General features: G+C 34.8%; 1 protein-coding gene across 4 annotated transcripts in view; it reads left to right on the top strand.

Annotated features, from left to right (window-relative positions):
- Dpp10 (Dipeptidyl peptidase 10) overlaps window positions 1–23251 on the top strand; it is a 126994-nt gene that overhangs the window by 80916 nt on the left and 22827 nt on the right. For all 4 annotated transcript variants that reach the window (XR_012991091.1, XR_012991090.1, XM_076304439.1 and 1 more), the window contains exons 5-9: window positions 13763–13974; window positions 14049–14212; window positions 19142–19245; window positions 20270–20390; window positions 20470–20705. Coding sequence is in view for 2 of the 4 variants with exons in the window: in XM_076304439.1 (XP_076160554.1) it covers window positions 13763–13974; window positions 14049–14212; window positions 19142–19245; window positions 20270–20390; window positions 20470–20705 (837 nt within the window). In the remaining 2 variants the exon portion in view is untranslated. The remainder of the gene's footprint in view (window positions 1–13762; window positions 13975–14048; window positions 14213–19141; window positions 19246–20269; window positions 20391–20469; window positions 20706–23251) is intronic.

Below are 23251 nucleotides of genomic sequence, written 5' to 3'. Positions count from 1 at the left end.
TTCGTATATGTTTTATTCCGAGCAACTTGTCTATTATAACCACTTTTTTTAAATGTTCTGCGTATTGTTTGATACGTATATGTTGATATGTACAATATTTCTTTTATTATGCGTGATTTTTGGTTACCCTCTTTGAGGAATATATTCTATCCGATTTTTACATTTAAATCTTCTAATAATATCTTTCACTGTACATTTACTAATATTAAGCATAACTGCAATTCCTCTATACGATTTATCACTTGTACTATGAAAAATAGCAATTTGGCTTATGTTGTACGAAGTGTTTCTTTTACGTTCCACTCAGTAAATATTGAAATACATTTGATTTCTGAGGCTATAATGTTTGTAAATATATCTAATAACCGCGTTAAATATTAAAGTAGCTCGTGCAAATTATTACATTCCGAGGTATTCGAATATTATTATAACATCAAAATCAAACATGATTTCATTTAAAATATATTATCTAATAATCGTTATACATTATACAAATAAAATGTATGCTTTTGTTAACTACAGCACACGTCAATTAGACTAATTAAAGACGTAATGTAGTAGTGTAATTTAAGATGAAATATTCTTTTTCTCCATTGTGATGATGTCCTAATATTAAAGTTATTGAATGAATGTCGGCCACGCCACCATTTAAGAACAATTAATGATAATGCACATGATATTGATATAACAATGGATTGCTAGAGTAACAATATAATAAATACGATCCGTTCCTTTACACTCAATTAAAAATTCATAAGCAAATAAGACTATCCAAACTATATAAAGAGAACAATTTTCGAAAAAACATAAACTGAGAAGAATATGGCACTGTAATAGATTGCCCGACGAAAATTGTAAGTAAATAAAGCCATGACATAACTGCAAAAGTAAAATAGACTGTTTTCAAAAATATCTAGAAAACTTATTTCTCTCGGCGAACGCCAATTGTTTGTTCTGGAAAGCATCTAGAAGACTGACTTGTTTTTCTCAAATAATTCCTTTCATCCACACTACGCAAAGAGATTGGATACGAAGTCTTATAGATGAGGCAAGTGTATTTGCTTTACATCTAATCGAAGTATTCAAATTATATTCTTTATTGCACAACTTAAAAGATACAAAGGTCCTGAAATATTTATAATCACGTTTACAGATATCCCGTCTCCACGGGCTATAGGCTCTCCTCTACAATTCCTCCCTTCTTTAATTTTTCAAGTAACTTTTGATTCCATTCAAGTCCTTCCATCCGAAGCAACCATGCATGGAGGCAACTTACCTATACCAGATGATACGTAAACCTGTCGTTGCCTCTATGCAGCTGATCCTCAAGCAAAAGCCGGAGAGCCCTGAAAGTCCGTTGACTAGCCGTTAGGTAGGACAATCGTAGCTGCTGCTGCAGAATTACGGACTGTCTCGACAGCCACCTCTTGTATCATTATGGTTTCCCTTTTTCTGCAGAGCTTAGAGTAGCGGTGAGACACCAGGGCATCCAAGTTTGGTAAAAGGTACATCGATCGAAACTCCAATAGACAAATATACATAAAAGAAAAAAGAATTGTGGTCAAATACAAATATATTTTCTTGTCAATTGTTTGCAAATAAAACTTACATGTTTTAAAAATCCTTAAATTCTAATTCTCTGTTATTTAAATGCTCAAGCAATTTAACTTCTTTTCGTCGTTAATCTTTCATACTACTTCCTAATGATATTGTTGACACATAGGGATTAGACGTCGCCACGGCTTTGTTAAAAACATCTATTTTGTATAATACATTGTTGGAGACATTAGATACCACAAGTATTTGTTTTTATATATTGTAGTAGTTTCGAAACACAATGTTTCGAACTTTTCTAAATTTATTGGGAATTCACGCGAGATGGTAATCAACATTGTTTTCAAATTCTTTTCGATATGAACATTTGTGATATCAGATAATATTTATACTTTTTTAAATGATCGACGAGCTGAATTTTCAACGTTCGTAGTACCACTGTCTCCTAATCTAAGTTTATCTATATTTAATTGTAAACGCTTCTAAAAAAAATTCTGAATTTTTTTATGGGAAAGGAAAGCATAGGTACTCTTTTGTATCTTCTCTTTTTCTTATTTGCCATTTTTTTAAATTTATTTTGTGAGATAAACGAAGAATGCATTCTATATATCGAATCCATGCATAAAGGTATCAATAGTGTCGATTCTCTTCTTTTAAAGAGTAAATTCTTTTGCTCGAAAATCGTTTATTTTTAAAACTCGTATGAGAGTGGCCCTACATATCGGACATCATTAATAAAATGAAAGTTTGGTTAGCATATTTAAAATTTTGCTATCAATTGAAGAAGTCATTATTAATTTAAATTTAATATTTAAAATTTTGTGTTTGTGTGATTCATTCAAATGTACTGATTTATTTATTTCATTGTCAATACTTACTTTCCTTTTATTTCAGAGCGTGTTCGCGGGTTCCTTGATGTACTCTAATTTTAATGGGTTTCAGTATCTTACAGAATGTGTCGTATTGTTGTTCCTTATTACGTATCTTATAGATATTACTACAGTAGAAAAGTATATAATCTGCACCAATTGTCTTAAGCAGAAAAAATTGCTTCGAGAAATTGGGAATATTATTACAATATATAGTAAAAAAGTACAAACATGAAGAATGTGTGAACATTAAACTTCGAGACGATCTAAGAAACTTGGAACAAGGGACGAAAATTTTATTTCAAGGAAAAATGGAAGTTTGTGATCCTCTTATTCCCGAATCCTCTTACCACTGTAACAAGTATTGCTGAAGAATTAAAAGCATATATTGGAACTAGTGTGCATACGGAAAAATGCGTTCAAGTGCGTTGAATATTACATGAAAGAAGTTTTTATACACGTACTGGTAGACGCAAACCAATCAGAAGCGAAGCGAACAGGAAAGAGAGACTACAATTCGCAAAGATTGTATGAATAAGCCAATTTTATTTTTGGAAAAGGCGATATTTGCAGACGAAAGTAAGTGTGTAATGTTTCTGGATCCGATGAAAAGAAGACAGTATGGCGAAAAGTAGGAGCAGAATTCAACAAATAAAATTTACAACCTAGCGTTGAAGGTGGTAGTGGTTCCATAATGGTACAGGGGTGTATGAGTACTAAAGGAACAGGCAAATTATACATTATCAACGGAATTATGGATGAGTCTGTTTATTTAAACGTCTTAAAAAATTATTTAAAAGTTAGTGTTAAAAAATCTGGGATTTTAGAGGATTTCAATTTTTATCAAGATAACGACCCAAAACATAAGTCCCATGTAGTTCAACAATGATTAATTTTTAATATTCCTCGCATAATAACCGCACCTTCTCAATCCCCAGATCTCCATCTAATTGACCATTTGTAAGAGGAATTAGACACAAGAATCATAAAAAGACCAATTTTAAAGAAGTTAAAATAGATATTGTAATCTGAATAGAACAATACTAGTAATGAAATAATTTCCAATTCGGTTAAATCGATGACTAGACAATTGCAAGCTGTAATTCGATCAAAAGTATTCTAAATATTAGAAAACTTTAATTATAGTATCAGTGTAGTGCGTTGGACGACGGGAGGTGTTGAATTGGAGCGTTTCGTCGTCCACACTTCTCGACAGCTTTTTACGGGTGTCGAGATCGTTGGAAATTTAAAGAACAAAGCCTTGTTGTGGTATTTAACAGTGTTCTATTTAGCGTAGAGTTGGTAAAAGTTGTTAGGTTGTATATTTTGTGTAAACTGGCCACGGAACTCTAGCCACCGATCTCTAGTTGGTTGTAGTTTGTTTGTCGAACTCTTGCAACTTGTGTTGAGCTCTTATGTCTTGTGTAACTGTCGAACTTGTATGTTTCTTGTAGTGTTTAACTGATGACGAAATGTTCGCTTGTTTGAGTCTGTGTCAAACTGATTGGCAGAATTGTGTCTGAAGGTTTACTGTGTTGCACTGTGTTACACAGTCTGTTTTGAGTGTTGCACTGTTGCACTCCGCGTGTCAACCCTCCGTTTTATGCGTTCGGCTTGAAATCCGATTAGCTGAGGAATTTGGGAGGTGGGACAACTGTCTCGGAGGAAAGGGAAGCCTGGAATGGGATTGTTAGTTGCAAACCGAGGGTTCCTGGAAGTGAAAATTGTTAAAAACCATAAAGAAGCAAAAGTCGCCTTAATGACCCCGCAGCTGCTTAGCAGACCTCCAAGAACCCAGGTAGGGTTGTTAGTTTGCTGGTGGATTGCCTGCGTGTCGAGCACATGCTCGGCACCCGCGCTAATCCAGCCATAAACGCCAGGGCGCGTACGGACCGCGCGGATTTTTGCGTACCGCAACAATCAGTATAGTATCAATACTAACTATACGAAAACTTGTGTGTCGTTGCTTGTACTATATAATAAATATTTTTCATTTATTCAAAGAAAAATAATTTTATTCGGTTTGTACTTATCTCAAATTAAAGATTAAGAATTTTACTTACGTATAATTATATTTTTTAAAAATATTATTGAAACGCCAATAAAACTAAATTTAACGTATTAAAGCTTTTATGTATGAAGACTTTTGTGGGTCACTGTATGTAAAACACAGTTTTGTCAGGTGAAAAGGAAATGGTCCTTCTTTATCACGAAACAAAACTTTTTAACTGTCAAAAGTGACAGTTTAGTTCGTGTTTCTTCGTTTGTTACTGATTCCACATGAGTTATTAAATTTATATCCTGATATATTTATTCTGATATATACGATGTTTCTCGTCTTTAGTATTTGGCAAATTTTTCTTTGTATGATAGATGAAGTCGTCCGGGTCTTCAGTTGTTGAAGGTTCAAGATGTGCATCTGTGCATCTTTCAGTAATGAAATATGTATTCAGACATTTACAACTTTATGTTTTAAATTGTTGCAATACTCTGTGAGAATTTTTCCATTTTGTAGATAAGTTACTACAAAATAATTGAACATTGTTAGTAATTGATTTTTTTGTATTCGAAGACGTTGCAGACATTATTAAATATCCAATGTTTTTGAAATATTTGTACTTAAGTTCACGAATGATATGCTATTGATTTGTACAAAATTTATACTATATACCACACTATAACAATATATAATACATATGTTACATTACATTATAACTAAAAATAACTATTATATAATACGTAATTATAATCTACAACTAAATTTTTTCACATATAATTTGCTTTTAAATTTGGAGGAGAGATGCTTTGCTTAGCACGTTCGTCAAAAACTGATTTAGTAAGTTACAAAGATCCTATGAGAAAACTAATATTTTCAGAATGTTTAATTAAATTAACACTAGCAATAAATAAGATTCACGGAACAAAAATATCTTAGGTTCTCCAATGTAAATAAATGGGTACGGCCATCCAACTTCTATTGCACGTCGAAATATATGCGGCAATGTGCATCACAGTAAGCCAGGTACAAGCACAGTGATAATGCACATGAAGATTCTATTTTAATAACGAGCTTTGCATCTTTAAGACTAGAAAATAAATTAACCAGCAAAATAGTATTGGAACATCCCGAAATTTCCTCCGTTTGGTTCTGCAGACCAATTCACTTTCACTTTAAGTAGAAACAAAATGTGTAATAGATAAGGAAATTTTTCGCGTTAACAATGAAATACAAAAATTAATACCATGTATATGTGTATTATTTATACAAATAGAACATACGATGTTACTAATCATGATACATAATAAAATATGCAATACAATAACAAACACTTTATCTGCAATGAGATGCTATATTTGCAAAGCGACTCTGATAGAATTGAATAATTTGGATCTTATTAACTCAAAAATATACAATACTACTAAATATGCATTTTGCATTTCATCACTGAATACATGGATTCGATGTTTGGAATTTATGTTTCATATATCATATAATTTATCCTTTAGGAAATGGTAAGTAACAACGGATGATGCAAAAAATTGAGAAATAAAAGAATATGTACAAAAACAATTTAGAAAGAAGATGAGCTTGATTATTGACTATGTTAAACAAAGATAGGGATCTTCAAACGACGAAATTATTATATGCAGATTCTTTATTAACTCACAACTCTCGTCAGAGATAACTGGTTTTGACAAAGAGTTAATTAAAATGTTCGATATAAAATTGTATGCAATTTCTTTAGAATCAAATACATTGCATTTAGAGTGATATAACATCATACATTAATGGTGAGAATGTTAATTTTTAAATCTTTACCTTATTACAGGTTATTTCATCACCATACAAGGTAAATATTAAAAAATTTCAACAATTTACTCGAAAAATTGCAACACATTATGTTAAACATTATGGATGGTACTATATGCCAACTTTCGTGCATAAATTGTTATTGCACGAGGCTGAAATAGTAAAACACGCATTACTTATTACCCATCGGACACTTGTTTGAGGAAGCACAAAAGATGCGGCATAAAAATTTTTAAAACATTAAACAAAAAATATACGAAAATGTTGACAAATAAGAATATTATATATCAGCTTCTTTTAACATTAGATCCGTATATAGCAAAATAAGAGAAAAATTAGACTATAAAAAAATAAACGATTTCGATCCAGAGGCCATAGAATTATTAATGAATTGATATAAATAATTAAATATGATTATAATAATAATTCTAATAATAAATTAATAACAATAATATTGATATATATTTTTTTCATTGCCATATCCCTTTTTCAACGTTATTATATTATCGAACTCAAAATTTCATATGAATATCTTTTGCCGTTCAACAGTTATAGAGAAGTGGCATAGAATTTTTGTGTGAAAACCACTGTGCGTTGGCGAGGCCTTCAGTCCGCAGGTCGGTGTCGTACCTGAAACTCTATAACAATGGTCTTAATACGGATCCCTGCCGAACTCCGGAGTATACTTCTGTCTTAGTACTTTGTCTAACTGTCGCGGAGATAGTCCTCGACCATTGGTTTTATACACACACGCGCGCGCGCACACTCACAAAATGAAGCTTTCATTAACCTTTTTACAGATTGTCAGACGATCGGGCTACTTATCAACTCCATCACAAGCAAAGACAATGAGAACAGAATAATCGTACTATTTATACTAACTCCTCTCTTAACCGAAACATCGAGAAATATAGAAAGGCCCCATATCTCTTGTATTACAAGGATTTAACTCTTGGATGTTCGTTCTGGACAAGATTGTTTCCACTCTGTCCAATTCGGAGTCGAGCCTGAGAAGTTGTAGTCCTCTTCCTCCCCTCTTTTAACGTGATGAAATCTTTTAAAAGACGTCCCCGACCCCTTAGGGCGGGTCAGGAGGTGTGTGGGATTCCCCGCATTTGACAATACCGGATGCGGGGCCTAACCACTAAAACAACCCTGGTGGCTATCCTCGGACAAGATCAGGAGTCATACTAGACACAGCATGTCAACATGGCTTCTTGGTGCCTCCCTTCTTTCTCCTCGTATAGCGCGCAGTCTGTCTGTGACTTCGTTGGGAAAGGGGAGTTCGTAGTCGGGACATTCGACAGCGGGGAAAAGGTACGCTGCCTCTCTTTTTGAAGGGCTGCACGAAAGCGGCCATGAGTCCTAATCTCACAATCGTCCGTGGCCCCCATAACTGAGGCCGACTGCTCGGGGATGGGAGAAGTTCACTGTCCGCTCACGCTCGCGTCACGATCCCGCCGTCCCGCCACCTCTTTCTGCGATATTGCGCGCTTGTAGAAGGAGGTCACGGTTGTCCTCTCCGATTACGCAAACCAGGACATGGCGTTCTCCTACTCAGATGGATACACATTTAGGATGTATTGCGACGTGTCTTGGTCCATGGAAGAGTACCAACTGCGTGCCGCTGCTTTCTTCCTTATACGGTGCAGATACTGTTCAAAGCATTCCCGGGTAGCATCTGCACCGTATGGTCGGTGAAAGTACCAAACCCCTTGCCCAACTATTCCAGCAGAAATGGCTGGACAGACTGACAGTCATCTGACCAGACGTTGATTGGGCCAGTTGCTGCTACCACTGCAGCAACATGGACTGTCGAGTCTATGTCATTTGATGACTTCCACCTCTTGTCCCGCTAGGTCCTTCCGTCGTTCTAGTTCGCGAGACTAGTTCGCGAACAGATCCAGTGGAGGAAACCCTGACACAATTGTCCAGCTGCGGACGATCCGCATCGCCAGCTGCTTATCAACTCGGCGCAGCACAATTTGGCTGTGCTGGGAAGTCGCCAGATCTCCCATCCAAACGGGACCCTCTCTACTGATTAGGCCTCGTATACTGATTAGACTATGCCCGCGTAGAGATAGTTATCTCGGTCTCTTGGATCCTGCAGGTTGGGAGAAGCTGCACAAGTGTGCTCACTATCTCTTCCAACCGCGGAATAAGCATCCGAAAATGACCCTTGAAAAATCAGTGGCCATCGAGGATCAACCCTAGATATTTTATCTGGAACTTCACCTTAAAGTTGGTGATTTACCCACCCGGAAAAGGGAGGGCCAGGGGTTTCTGTCAAGGTGTATCGACAGAATACACAGTCTACAGAACGGTGTCATACTCAAGGTTCTATAACAGGGAATCTAACACGGATCCCTGTGGAACCCCGGAGTACGCTTCGATCCAGGTACTCAATCCACTTGTTTCGAAGGTAGTCTTTCACAACTCTTCTTAGATAGGGTAGGACTTGATGCTCTTCGAGTATAAGTGTCGCTTAGGGTAGGGTGTTAAAGGTATTGACAATATCGAAGGACACTGCTAATGCCACTCCACCGTAGAAAATGGTCAAGGCCGAGAGGAATCGGACGCGACGGATCGCGTCGATGGTCGACCGTCCTTCCTGGAACCCGAATTACAATTTACCCGCATCGTCGAGAAGATAAATGGGCTGGTACGTGGACTGAAAGTCCACAGGGCTACCTACTTTCCGAAGGAGAGATATCTTGACTACCTTTCAGGTGGAGGGAAATAATCCGGATTCTAGGTAGCTATTGAATAGCTGTTGGAAATCGTCTCGAAGGACGCCCTGAGCCGAGACCCATACTGATTAGACTATGCCCGCGTAGGGATTCCACCGGGCACACCATTTAGACTCGGAACGGATTTCCTTTGTCCTTAATATCAGGATGGCCGCTGTCAGCTCCTTTCCGATCACCCCCATTTGGTGGACCAGGTGTCCGGGGCTGCCAGCGGATGTGACTCCTCCTCCCCAATTATAGGGAAAAAAGTACCGACCACATCTCTGAGGAGCTGGAGGTCAAGGCCTTCGGTGATCGGGGATGCTCAGGGTTGAAGTTTATTCAATATTACCTTATATGACCGCTACCATGGATGCTGTTCAAGGATCTGTATGAAATTCTTCCATCTCTAGGGCTTGGCCCGTTTGATAGTGACCTGCAAAGCTCCAATATCATGATTGTCCGCGGTCTCTGTTATCGCATTTACCCACAGCCCCCGTATATTTCAGGGAAAGGACTGGTTGTACATGAGACACAGTGCTACATAGAAGGGAGGAGAGCACCGGCTATTATGCTGTTAGCAGTTTCCAGTGACTCCTGAAATCATACGAATCGTGGGATTTTTAGTGAGTAGACTCCGCAACTAGTATTTCCCGATGTGGGGAACTCCACACTACTTTTGATCCCACTCCAAGGTGTAGGGGGAGACTTCTCTGGAAGATTCACTCCACATAAAAGAGAAAGTGTTATAGCACAAACCTCTGCGGAATCCTGAGTACTTAATTCATTTTCCACAAGGGTAGTATTCTACAACTACTATTATATATGTGGGGACTTCACAGTCTTTTAGTCCTCACCTAATTACCTCTCAAAGATGGAACTTGCATATAATATAGTTTTTAGAAAAATGTTTGACACATATTCTATTTTCTCTGGTATTATCAATTTCTAGGGCTTGAAATTAGCGCTCAAAGTTGGGGAAAAAAACATATTTTTGTCAATGTTTCGAAAATGATGAGAAAATCGTTGAATAGAAAACCGTTGTTTAAACAAAAATTGTGTATTTTTGAATAATAAATTTAAGCTTCTAAACAGTTTTTTAAAATATCAATTTATTTAAACAACGTAATAACAAATTTTCACTTTTCATACTTTTTTTTCTACAATTCATTGTTTCGCATCGTTAAAAATTTCTTAATGTAATCTATAGACCAAAATGGAAAATGTGTATATTTGAAAAGTTTGATTTGATCCTTCCAATGAAAGTTAGCGTTGGTACAATAAAATCAGCTTCAGTGCGGAACGTGAATCTTTGGAGCTTACGTGAACAGTTGTAAAAGTATGTGATATAGTAGCTGTTTATATTATGGACACGTATTGTTAATACGTGTTACGAATTAGTCCGTGATTCTCAAAACTTGTTGTCCCAAGTAGAAACGTTCGGCAGTATTGCTTCTGATTGAAAACGTAGGGAAGACTTTTATAACCGAATGACTGAAACTACATTGGAAAATGCAACTACCTGAAAACTCTCTATGACTATTGTCAAATATTCCTTATATTTGTTTCATTTCCACAAATGTAATGATTCAGAAAAGTGCTAATTGTATTGGGTGTGGGATGAGATCTTTCAAACTGTTCTAAAATGAAAGGGGTAATGCCGTAAAATCACTAGTGTGTTGTATGTTTCTAAAAATTTGATAGCTCTGGAAAAACATGATTTTAAAGCCTCAGTTCTTCTGTAACTATTCTCGAAGATGTATAAAAGCATGATACATACGATTTTGCTATATTTTCCGCTTGTGTTTTAAGCAATTGTCATTAGAACGAGATTACCGACACTTGTGTATTTCTATATAGGTGTAAACCATGTTTACCACATGTTTGTGTAGAAAGTTATGTGTATCCTGTGATATAGGGTATATTTTTAACAGAAAAATAAAAGTCAATCCAATTAATGTATTTAATATTTTAAAGGAAGCACATAATTATGAAAATGGCATCGAAGGTGATGGTAATGCTAACAAAATCGAATTGGCAAAAAATATTAACTTAATAGAAAACTATAAATTGGCTAGATTTGCAGACATAGAAGTACAGCAAGGATTGGTATTCGTCGTTTTTCAGAGGTACCAAATCCAATACAGTTAGCACTGTTCTTAATCATTACATTTGTGGAAATGAAACAAATATAAGGAATATTTGACAATAGTCATAGAGAGTTTTCAGGTAGTTGCATTTTCCAATGTAGTTTCAGTCATTCGGTTATGAAAGTCTTCCCTACGTTTTCAATCAGAAGCAATACTGCCGAACGTTTCTACTTGGGACAACAAGTTTTGAGAATCACGGACTAATTCGTAACACGTATTAACAATACGTGTCCATAATATAAACAGCTACTATATCACATACTTTTACAACTGTTCACGTAAGCTCCAAAGATTCACGTTCCGCACTGAAGCTGATTTTATTGTACCAACGCTAACTTTCATTGGAAGGATCAAATCAAATTTTTCAAATATACACATTTTCCATTTTGGTCTATAGATTACATTAAGAAATTTTTAACGATGCGAAACAATGAATTGTAGAAAAAAAAGTATGAAAAGTGAAAATTTGTTATTACGTTGTTTAAATAAATTGATATTTTAAAAAACTGTTTAGAAGCTTAAATTTATTATTCAAAAATACACCATTTATGTTTAAACAACTTTTTTTTATTCAACGATTTTCTCATCATTTTCGAAACATCGAGGAAAATGTGTTTTTCTCCTCCAACTTTGAGGGTTGATTTCACCCTCTAGATATGAATAATAACAGATAAAAGAACGTACGTGTCAAATATTTTTCTAAGAACTATATTGAATATAAGTTTCATTAAAATCAGCGATTTACACTTAAGTGATGTTCCTTGCAGAATATCATCAATGTCACCCTATTCTGAGAGATGATCGAGGCCGAGAGGAACCGGACGGAACAAATCACGTCAATAGTCTTCTTCTTCTGGTTACAAGCTAGATTTCGATCTGGAATATCCTGCTGTAATAATTTTACTTTGTTTACTTGTACAGTAGAAGAGATAGTATAAAACAATGAAAACATTCTTCTCTTCTTTTCATATAAATGAGGATCTCTCGTGTTTTCTTGGTGTGAAGGGGGTTTGTGGTAATGATATTCTTGCTACAAAGCTTATCGATATAGTACGTTCCATTAATACTGTTAAATTCGTCAACTTCCTCATTTATGAATACAAAATTACTCTTGTCACACATCCCAACTGCTTTCTTAATAGAAAGGTTTTTAAGGAATTTCCTTAGGGTGGAGTGCTTAAACCGTTTTTACATTTGGTATGTTAGAAAGTTTATTGTTAAGTTCGATAGTAATGTCCATATATAGATATTTGCAGATGACATAGTTCTTTTTATATATTCTGATAATCCTCGCATTGCTAAAAGATCCATTGAAAAGGCAAGAAAGCAATCAACTGTTTAAGCAGTGATCTGAATCTTCTGAGTCTATCTCTATGCCCAGAGAAAATTATCTTAATTCATTTTAACGGAAAAGGCATTCTTCTCGGCTCTTGCTAGCAATGTTGACCATTGTAAAATTAAGTTTAACTCAAATGATTAACCCAAATTTCTCGGAATCATTTTTGATTACTAACTCTACTTTAAAGAGCATATTAAATTAATTCGTGATAAATGTCTACAAAAACTTAATATATCTAAATTTATTTCAATTACGGAGCTGCCTGAAGCACCCTAGTCATCGTATATAAAAGCCCAATTTAACTTATCTCCAAGTCTTATATAGATCTAGAACAGATCTATACAACTTTATACAAAAAATTTCATCTTCTTCGCCTATTGCAAATTAGTGGGTCTATCATTCTATTCTATTTATTCAAATTAAGGTTCTGATTCCTGTCAAATCCTATCTTAGAATTGATGAAATCTTTTCTCCATTTTTGTGTACTTGTGAAGTTCTTCATTCTGTTGTTGAGGTTAATATTGAAATTAGTCTTTTTAGTAAAAAGTCATCAACCTCCAAAGTTAATTTCCCTCAAAGACTTCCATAACAGATCCCCAAATTCGATCTCATTTTTCACCAATGGAAGCCAAGATAATACAGATATAGATGGTACTCTCTTTGTCTCTATAGATATAAAGGTCTCTTCCTTAATTAGGTTGAATAAATGGGTTTTCAGTTTTACTGCAGAATATCTCGCGATCAGAAACGCTTTAGTTAGTTACAATTTTTTCGACGAAACGAGTAGATTTTGTAAAACATAATTTTAATTATTCGCAATTAAAGGGAAAAATAAAGTTATGAATCTTTATATTGAGTATTTTATACGTAAAAATGTTATTTATTACCTCTAAATTAATTATTCAAAATATGAATTAATTTAAATAATTTTGAGTGTTTACTTGTTACTTTAACTTAATTTCTTGATCATCTTCGAGATAAAATAATCTTTTAAAAATAAATGTTTGTCTGATCTTAAAGATATTATTTAGTGCAATGCTTAATCTTATACACCAAGTTATATTCAAAACACGAGAATACAATTAAGTTATGTACTCATAGTAACTTAGAATGATTGCCTTATAATATACGTAAATATTTGCATTTATAATAAATCATATATGTACAAGAAAAAAATAATTAAACTATCAAGTAAAGGTCATTTCGAGAATTGGAACTCTACTGTAATTAGATACTATGCTCGGTTGAACTTATTCTGTATCAGTTAGACGAATAATAAGCACAACACATCAAACATTTATTTGTTGCAGAGAAATTATACCGTTGACTCCACATCCAGAGAAAGGAGGTCACCCATATCTTTTACTAGCACAATGGACTCCACGTGGTCATGGAGTAGTTATGGTGCAAGATTACGATATTTATTACATAACTGGTCCAATGAGTAACACAGGATATCGAGTTACTAACACAGCAATTCCAGGTATTTTGTCAAATGGATTGCCAGATTGGCTCTACGAAGGTAATATAATACACATATTTTTTCGTATTGTTGAGAGACCGTAAGTTATAATCGTTATTATTTTTATTTCGTAGAGGAAATATTGCACTGTGCAGAAGCAATTTGGATGTCACCAGATGGTCACATGATGCTATATGCTTCTTTTAATGATTCTCTCGTTGAGGAAATGCATATATCGTGGTTTGGAGAAGGAAATAAAGCTCTTTACCCCGATATACGATCTTTGCGTTATCCAAAGGTATGGTCTCCCGTTCTTGTACATTTCCATAATGCCTATAGTTGACAAAAGAAGTTAAATTTTTGTATTTAAAATTTTGAACATGAAACTCATACAATTATCTTTTCGTGTATAATTATCTTTTTCAATTTTATCATAACACTATAGTTGTGAATAGATATATATTATTATAAGATTATAAGATTAAATACACCATCTAATAATGTTGAACGATACGTCAGATTTCACTTCAACGCAATACAGTAACTCTTCGATAAATAGCTGTATTTGTCTCTCATAAAACGCATTGAGTTGTTCTCACCAGTTTAGATTATTCGGTTTGAGCGACTGTTGATTTGTTTGACCGACAGTTATGAATTTATAGACCAGCTGACCGAACTTCAATGTTGTATCGCAGGCGTATTGATGTGAACTAAAAAAAGTTCTCGAAAATGACTATTTCCATGACGATATATAATCAAACGTTTTACTGTAAATTAATGACATGTGTCTGTTTCGACAGAAAAATTACATTTTAAAATCAGTAATAAATGTGTAAGAATTTCTTTGTTTGTTATTATAATGGTGGATTTAGTGGAATAAGTTTCAAGATAAAAGTCAATCTGGAGAACTAAGTAATCATGTTTCTGGAGTATTTTACATAATTTTAATTTTTATATATTATGATAATAATTCTTTAATAACTGTCTTTGCACTAAAAACAAATTGCGTTTATGATAACAAAATTAAACTCCTGAATAGTTTGTTTGTCTTTTTCTCGTGTAAGGTCTTGTGTGGTTGAGGTTCCTTGTTTTCTTCAAGGATATTTGGATCAACCTTGCTTTCATTGAAAATAGAAAACCACTCATAAATTTTTTCTTATAAAAATTACAGATATGAATCTACGCCATAGTTGTTAAGGTGTCACGTTGCCCATTAAAAAATCTATGGAATCCTTTACGTCACAGTCTGTATAGCATTTTACCACTCTGTCAGAAAAATTCAATGTCTTATATAGATCTAGAACAGATCTATACAACTTTATACAAAAGATTTCATCTTCTTCGCCTGCTGCAAATTAGTGGGTCTATCATTCCATTTTGCTTATTCAAATTAAGATTCTGATTCCTGTCAAATTCAGGACAGGAACTTCTCTTAATTTCCGTAATTATCTTCCAGATTAGGAATTAAAGATCGCATTAACTTACATGTAAGGGAAGTTCGATCGTAATTATATGAAGGCCTCATTCAAAGAGATTAAAGATGTAATTTTCCTCGAGTCCCTTACATGTCATGATTTTTAGAATGCTTTGAAACATAAACTGCATATTCCCGCCTATTTCCTCTTGTACCCTATCGTCTCATCCTTCAGAGTATTGAACTTTGAAATTGTGTAATAAAAGGTTTTGGCAGTTACAGTTCTTTGAGCCTTATTTGAGTGAGATGTAATACCTTTGAACGAAGCCTTTGTATAATTACGATCGAAGTTCACTTACAGGTAAGTTCATTTGATTTTTAATTATACTTCAGGCATCATTTTCGAGATTACAGGTGTAGCTGTTTAGAGAAGGCCATTTTAATAACTCCAGATTTCATTTTTACTATATTCTTTTTCACGAAGGCAAGGTAGCGTTCCACACTGTTAAGAAAGTATGAACTCTGCGTTCACAATCTAAATAAACTTATTTTTAAACACTTTTTTAAAGGCCCGGAAATCGTTTGTCCTGAGCTATGCTATGACGTATGTGAGTATATGTACTAACATATACACATATACACTAACATTTATCTGAGTTATCTGTACATACACATATAATGTATATATATCTGGTAACACTTACCTACAACTACTTTTAAGGGATTGCATATACCTAAATGGGTACAAAAAATCGATTTTTAAAAAATTCGTTTCTTTGATTGTATGACATTTAAACTATATAAGGTTTAAATTTTATTTAAGAATTCGTAAAATAGTCGAAATTATAGCCTATCATAGACAAGTACCTCATCGGATTCTTTGCAGTCCAATCAAATACTCCAGGCGCCAGATATACATTTATTGTTTTTGACGTAAAAAAGAGGTTTACTTGTAATTTTCCCATTGATTACTTCCGATTAATACTCAGAGGTTTTTCCATTGACTTTATACTTGTCAGATGGTCCATTTGATACTCGTATCGAACAGTTCATTCCGTTTGGTGTATCCGAGAATTTTAAAAGCAGTGCATTGATTGTAGTTACAAAAATCAAAATAAAAGGATCGTGTGAATTACGCTATTCTCGAGAGTACCGAAAGGATAAAAGTAAAAAGAATATACCTCCTAAGAATCGATATGGATGCGAAAAAGAAGAATCGAGTACGAGCACTTTCGTGAATAAATTAAAAAGAGCAAGTGATGTGCTTGTACCCATAGAGGAAACTATTGGGTACAAAATTTGTAATATTTTTACAGTTTTTACTACTTCATAATACGTGAAATGTACAAAATGTGATAGTGATATGAAATTTAAATGTGAATACTTGTAGACTGGGTTTTAAAATAATAAGTATTTGCAATGACTGTAATTCTATTTTAATTCCGTTGTGTCTTCCCTACGAAATAAATAGGTGTTTTATTTATGCAATGAGGCTATTAGGTGTTTTGTGGAATAATGGACTTACCAATTCCTATTGCACAAAGTACGTACAATGTAATAATGAATAACATATACCGAGTTTCTTCCGCGATGTGTGAACTACTATTTAGAAATATCATAAAATAAGTGCAGACATTGATAGTACAAAATAATGGTAGTGATTATACGCATCTGACAGTTTATGGGGTCGGGACTTGGAAGAAACGCGGATTTACTTCACCCTCCGAAGTATCAAGTCTCATTGGATATACCATCCAATATAAATAATAGCGGACAAGTTCTTGATATACAAGTAAAATCGATTTATAACAAATGTTGAATGTTGGTTATCAAAAACTAATAAGTTCGAGCATAAAGGTTGGAAATTAAAATATGAAAAACCTGCCTTATCAATCATGAAGGATTTGTAGGAAAAATGGAGATCGACGTAATAAAAGAAACGTTTACGAGATCACAAGAACATTATGGGGTTATCTACTCAAATTACATTAGGAACGATGACTCTAAAACATACAAAGGACTCAGCGATGCAGAGGCAAAAAAATTTAAACATCACACATGTGTTTCTCGCAGTTAGAAATTTAGCTTGTTAAAGGGAACACGAAGAGAAAATATCTGCGATACATTGTCTTATAACATACTATTTTACTTACATTGGGATTTGTTCATATAAAAATGCTTATGCGTACAACGCAATTTGTTAAAAGAATATAGGAATTTGAATATTATAAGTTTTGTCCATTTAAGAGGATATTTAGGTTTAGAATTTCGAAAAATTGATTTCTTAAATATATGTTTTTAAATATATCCATGTAAAAAAATTTCCTTGAGTTCGTAAAATTAAGGAAATTACAAGCGTTTAAAAAAAGCAATGTACGCCTGGGAGTGTGCATAACAAAAACAATCGTGTTTTTCTCAAATTCACATTTTGTAGTCCGGCCGACAATATATTTCAAGTTTTCATTGATCGATTTACTCAAAATTCGAAAAGAATCTTTAACAGGTGTTCCTGTCCATGTATCGCATGAACTAAGAATTTCGAAGTAATACTGTTACAAATCTGAGTAAATATGAACGTATTTCCTGAAACTTCCTCTATATAATAACGTTACTTTCATGGTGGTTGCTTTATAAGTAACATTATAGTAAACCATCATAGAACGTGTTGCGTCCTAAAATCAGCAGATTTTACAGTAGTTTCAATTTACATCTCTATAAAAACTTTAATGATCATCTAAAATCGTTTGAGAAACAGGTACACCTGAAATTCTCGATTGCGTATAATACGATGTTTAACACGAAAATGTTTTACTTTCGCCGTATACTTTTAAAAATTACAACAAAAATGTAGAGCTTCTTATCCTTTCGTTTATTCCCATACAGAGTGAGCTAGAGATTTTCATAACAAATTCTTTGAATTGTGTTGCGTTTAAAAATATAATAAAAATATTGCAAAATAATATGACAATAATATGACTTACAATATGATGCAGAGCAAGTATAATGGAATACCATTTATGTTGTCCATTAACTATGTGTACGTAGCGGCACCTTCCTCACTCGGCACTAGAGGAAAACTCGAACACTGATCGTTTCTCGCAAGTTTCCAGCACAATCTTCGATCGGTACATATACGATCCTTCTCCGGCTATCTAATGTCTCGGCATATAAGACATACCTGCTAGGATACCTTACTGATGAGTTCATTCGCAGGTCCGGTGAAGATGCTTTCTTCCTTTTACTATCTCGCTCGCTCCTTTTTCTTTACCACCACACACACTCCAGAAGCCTGCCACATATATTTTTTGAAGTGCTTCAAATGATAGCAAGCTTGTGAAGTAACAGTTTGCGATTTTCAAGGTAGTAACTCGGAACGGACGGTAGTTTTGCGGTTTAAAATTCATTTGAACAGTCCGTTTTCGCTTAAATAGGAAAAAATCGCAAAATTTAACGTCCTGTATTTTTTAAATATAATATATTCGAAATTAGCAAAATGATGATTTAAATATTTCTTAATTTTACATGTATTATATTTTCAATCATGAAAAATAATACAAAAATAATTTTGACCGTTGATTTAATATAAATTTCAATTATTCAATATGTGACATTAAATTGAACACTTCTGAAACATCTTTTTGTAGGGTTAAACTTAAACAAATATTTTAAATATTCATTTGTGATGACTTGTTATATGCATACATAGAAACTTGTATACAAATATTACAGGATGTTACTTTCAAATAGGATGTATAAAGACAATAATATATGTTTTGCAAAGAAATACATAAAAATGTTATTTTGCTTTCATAGGCTGGAACACCAAATCCTGTGGCGCGACTCTACGTGGCTGATTTGGCCGATCCAAAAAATATTCATACGAAGTTAGTGAAGCCGCCACCTATCATCGAGTATACGTGAGTTTCTGTTCAAAATTGTTATCATTAAATCAATGGTTTTTTCTCAGATTCGTATACATGTAACAGATATTAGTAGCATGGACAAACTAGTACCTTTTTTGCATGTGAAAATGCCTTATAGTGAGGGAGTTTGCCGCATTCTGAACATATCGGATGTGGAACTTACCTACTAAAACCCCAACGATTAGGAAAGGAAAACGGCATTAGATGGCGGAACTACTTAAATTTTTACCACTTTTGAACATTCTCCTTTTTGCACAGTTTGTGGACATAGTTGACCAACGATTTGTGTCTTTTATAAGCAAATTGACAGTCCTGTTGGATATTTTAGAAAAATTTATGGGAAACCCCAGTAACTCTGGATCTTTTCGTAAATTTCTAGAACTTAAGACCCTAAGAATTAAAGTTCACAGTGCGCTCTGTTTCAGATAAATGATAAATACGCCCAGGATTCTACTGCTTTCATATATTCTGTACTTTTTTACATAATGAATTCATTTACTACAATTCTCTTTACGCGTGTCTCATTAATTACTCACAGACTCATTGTCAGTGTTCGATTACCAGTGCGTTTACTCGAAAATTGTTTCCTAATTTTAAGAAATATTATCCCTCTGACACTTTCTTATAAACATAGAATATTACGAATCTATAATAAATTATGAGTCTGAAAAGACACAAATTAATATGTATAAGCTAACTATAATACACCGATAGAAAATGAAATCTCGAAAAGCGTGACTTGTAGCAAAAAGTTTGGTAATGATAAAATTTTCCCCTTTGACCCAAATATTGCATTATTGTAAATTTAAAATATCATTATTATTGCCTTGTCAAACAAAAAAGTTTGACGATGAAAATATATAATTCGAAATGTGAGTAATATAATAAAGAAATATTTTTCTCAAAGTTACAGTTTTCGAGAATTTTCTTTTTTTCATGAATTTAACATTCGGTAATATATATGTGACAAAATTAAACAAATGCTGTCCTGTATATAAATGTTTATGTTCATAAACAGAGAACATTACTTTACAACGGCTTCCTGGGTGTCTTTAACGGAAGTGTGCATAACATGGTTAACACGAACACAAAACCTGTCTGTTGTAACTATTTGTAAGAGTCCAATGTGGCATTGTCAGGTATATTGTAACTACTAAGATAGACTTTTATTTTTTAAATAATTAATTATTTGTAAATTAATTTCAATATTTCGTATAGGAAATTCAAAAAATAGTACCTGAAGATCGTGGCTGGGTAGACACACCTCACGAACCACCTATCTTTTCAGCAAACGGAAGCAGTTACATTACTATAAATCCAGTTAAGGAAGGTCCAAGCGGTCATTACAGACACATTGTCTGGGTAAATGTTGCTCGAAAATTAGTGGTTCCACTTACGCATGGAAAATTCGAGGTTACTCAAATAGTGGCTTGGGATCAAATAAATAATAACATGTAAGTTTTGTTGCACTGACTATAGTCAGTTTATATATTTCCTAAATATTAATCATAAAATTAGCATATAATATAAATGCGCATTTTTCGGTATTTTTGTTACTATTCTCCTTCTCCACTCCTCAGAAGGATTTCTGTTCCAAAAAAGTTGTGTGTAAAATTTAAATTCGATCGGATAACGACAGAAAGTTTCCTAAAACCATTACAATTTTACACGTCAAAGTATGCATGCAGCGTTTCGTTACTATAATACTTCAAGTTACATACAGAAAGTATTCATCCACTTGAAAATTTTATTACCTCATTAACTGAAGTGCAGAAGATCTTTCAAAACTGCTTTTTATAAGTTACATATGAGTACAAGAACTGTAGAAATTGTGACCTTTCTTTAATTTTTTATATATATATATTTTTTTTTGACGATCATCGGTTTGGTATATTTCGACGATATATTCAATCTCGGCAAGAAGATTCTTTGCTGATTATAAAGTTTCTATCAATATTGACGTTGATCTTGTCTGAAGATTTCCGTATCCGTTGTATCCGATGCTTTCGTTGGACCGATTAGTTTTATCATTCGATCGACGTTGGTTTAGGGATTGTTCTCACTCTCTCAAACATAGTTGCCAACCATTTAAATTTAAATAGTTATACGGTCGATTTTATTTCAACAAAATCTTTTCCTGTAGAAGTTTCAGACATGTTATGTGCACAAAATCCAAAATCTTAAAAAATTCTTTTTCTATTTTTTTATATAAGTCATTTTTATTATTTTTTTATATTAGCATTCTTCGATAATACGTTAATTTGTCAAAAAAGCGGAGTTGTATAACTTATGCCAGATTCTCGGAGCTTTGACTTCATTGTGTGACAGTCCACAGTTGTCACTTCAACGATTATCTTCAGCATCTTCAGAAGAAGGATGAGGGGAGTGGTAATAATCTGGTCTTTCGTTGTTTTAAGAGAGAACGGAAACATGAGACGAGAGATTCGAGAGATTCCACCTCCTTCCGTGACCTCTACCCTCATGCTTATATCACCATTCTACGGTCATTCACTTTCTTTCCTTGGTGAGCCTTTGCTCGCCCATATGGAGCAAACCTCTAGGGTGTGCCGCGTTGTGTCTCGATCACCGAAATAGTTCCAGCAATGTGAAACAACCATGCTGAAACAGTACTTACACAATTTGGTAGGTAAAGCTACCGAAATTTTTACCCAGCCACTCAGGGCTACCTGGTAGGAGTGGCCAGATAACCCTAACAGTTAATTGGCTAGCAGTTCGCTGAATCAGCCGCTGCTGCAGCATGAACTGCCAAACTTGACGCTTGAGCGCTTTAACCTCATGTTCTGCCAAGATCTTCCACCACTCGCGGAACTCACAACGGTTGGTATAATAAACCACATGCGAGTTCGTGAGCAAATCCAGCGGGTGAAGTTCCGACGAAGCGGTCGCTGTCTTATAGGACATATAACTCAGACTCGCAAAGTCAACCGACTATACCCCCGGCACAACAGTGGTGGTCCCCATACAGGACCACCGAATGGACAATTCCCCTGTAGAGGCGGTGAACCCTACTGCTCGAACTTCGCAAATTGGGGAGGAGCCAGTCCAAGGAATCAACTATCCTCTCCAACCGCGAGAACAGGTAGCTGAAATGCTTCTCAAATCACCAGTGGCTTTATAGAATCAGTCCTACATGTTTCACTTCGACAGTGGTGTCACTCACCACCTATCACCTGATCAGAGGGGGTGAGGGCTCCTGTCGAAGTACATGAAAATGCAGCACCTCGATCTCACGGAGTGCCACTTCCAGGTTAATCCTCCTTCTCTATTGGGCGACGCATCGGCGATCCTCTTCGACCTATTAGACGGTTCTTCTCTAATGGGCCTTGACGGCCAGCACTAACGTATCGTTGGTCTGACACACCAGGTCGTCGAGGAAGCGTTTGTCACACAAGACGGTGTCGTATTTGATGTGTCATAACAATGGACCTAGCATGGGTCTCTATGGAACCTTGTCCTCTCTCCCCTCGGCATTGGCCGGCATAATCTATTCACCTACCGCGGAGATAATCTTCGACCATGTCCCGTAAAAAGACGGAGGCTCGTTGTTGTTCGAGCTCCTCAGAACAGGGTATTGAAGTCGTTGGCGAAATCCAATGATACTGCCAGCGCTATCTCACCGCGGGAGATAACCACGTTCGTGATGGATCGACCAAGTAATATATAGTTGCGTTCCATGTCCCTTCACACGAGAAAGGATATGCTGTTCTTTGGACTTGTTGTCCATACCAACTATACTACTTTACATGTCAGGTGTTTGGACATCTATTTTCTTGTCTCACCGTTACGTTTCGGAGGATAACGGCGACGAACCATGACTGTCACCTCGAGTCCAACCCACTGATGTGAGTGGGACTTGGCTTTCGCCCCGAATAAATCTTGGCCAAAACCCAAGACCTTAATGCGTTTGAATAATTTCAAGTTGAATAATGGAGAAATACGTACTATGTCGTTGCATGTTGTGTTCGAATCATTTTATGTC

The sequence above is a fragment of the Ptiloglossa arizonensis genome, chromosome 2 (genome assembly GCF_051014685.1).
Source record: "Ptiloglossa arizonensis isolate GNS036 chromosome 2, iyPtiAriz1_principal, whole genome shotgun sequence".
In the NCBI taxonomy this organism is placed as follows: domain Eukaryota; kingdom Metazoa; phylum Arthropoda; class Insecta; order Hymenoptera; family Colletidae; genus Ptiloglossa; species Ptiloglossa arizonensis.
Note: the sequence above shows the minus strand (reverse complement) of the source record. Positions and strands in the feature narration are given on the sequence as shown.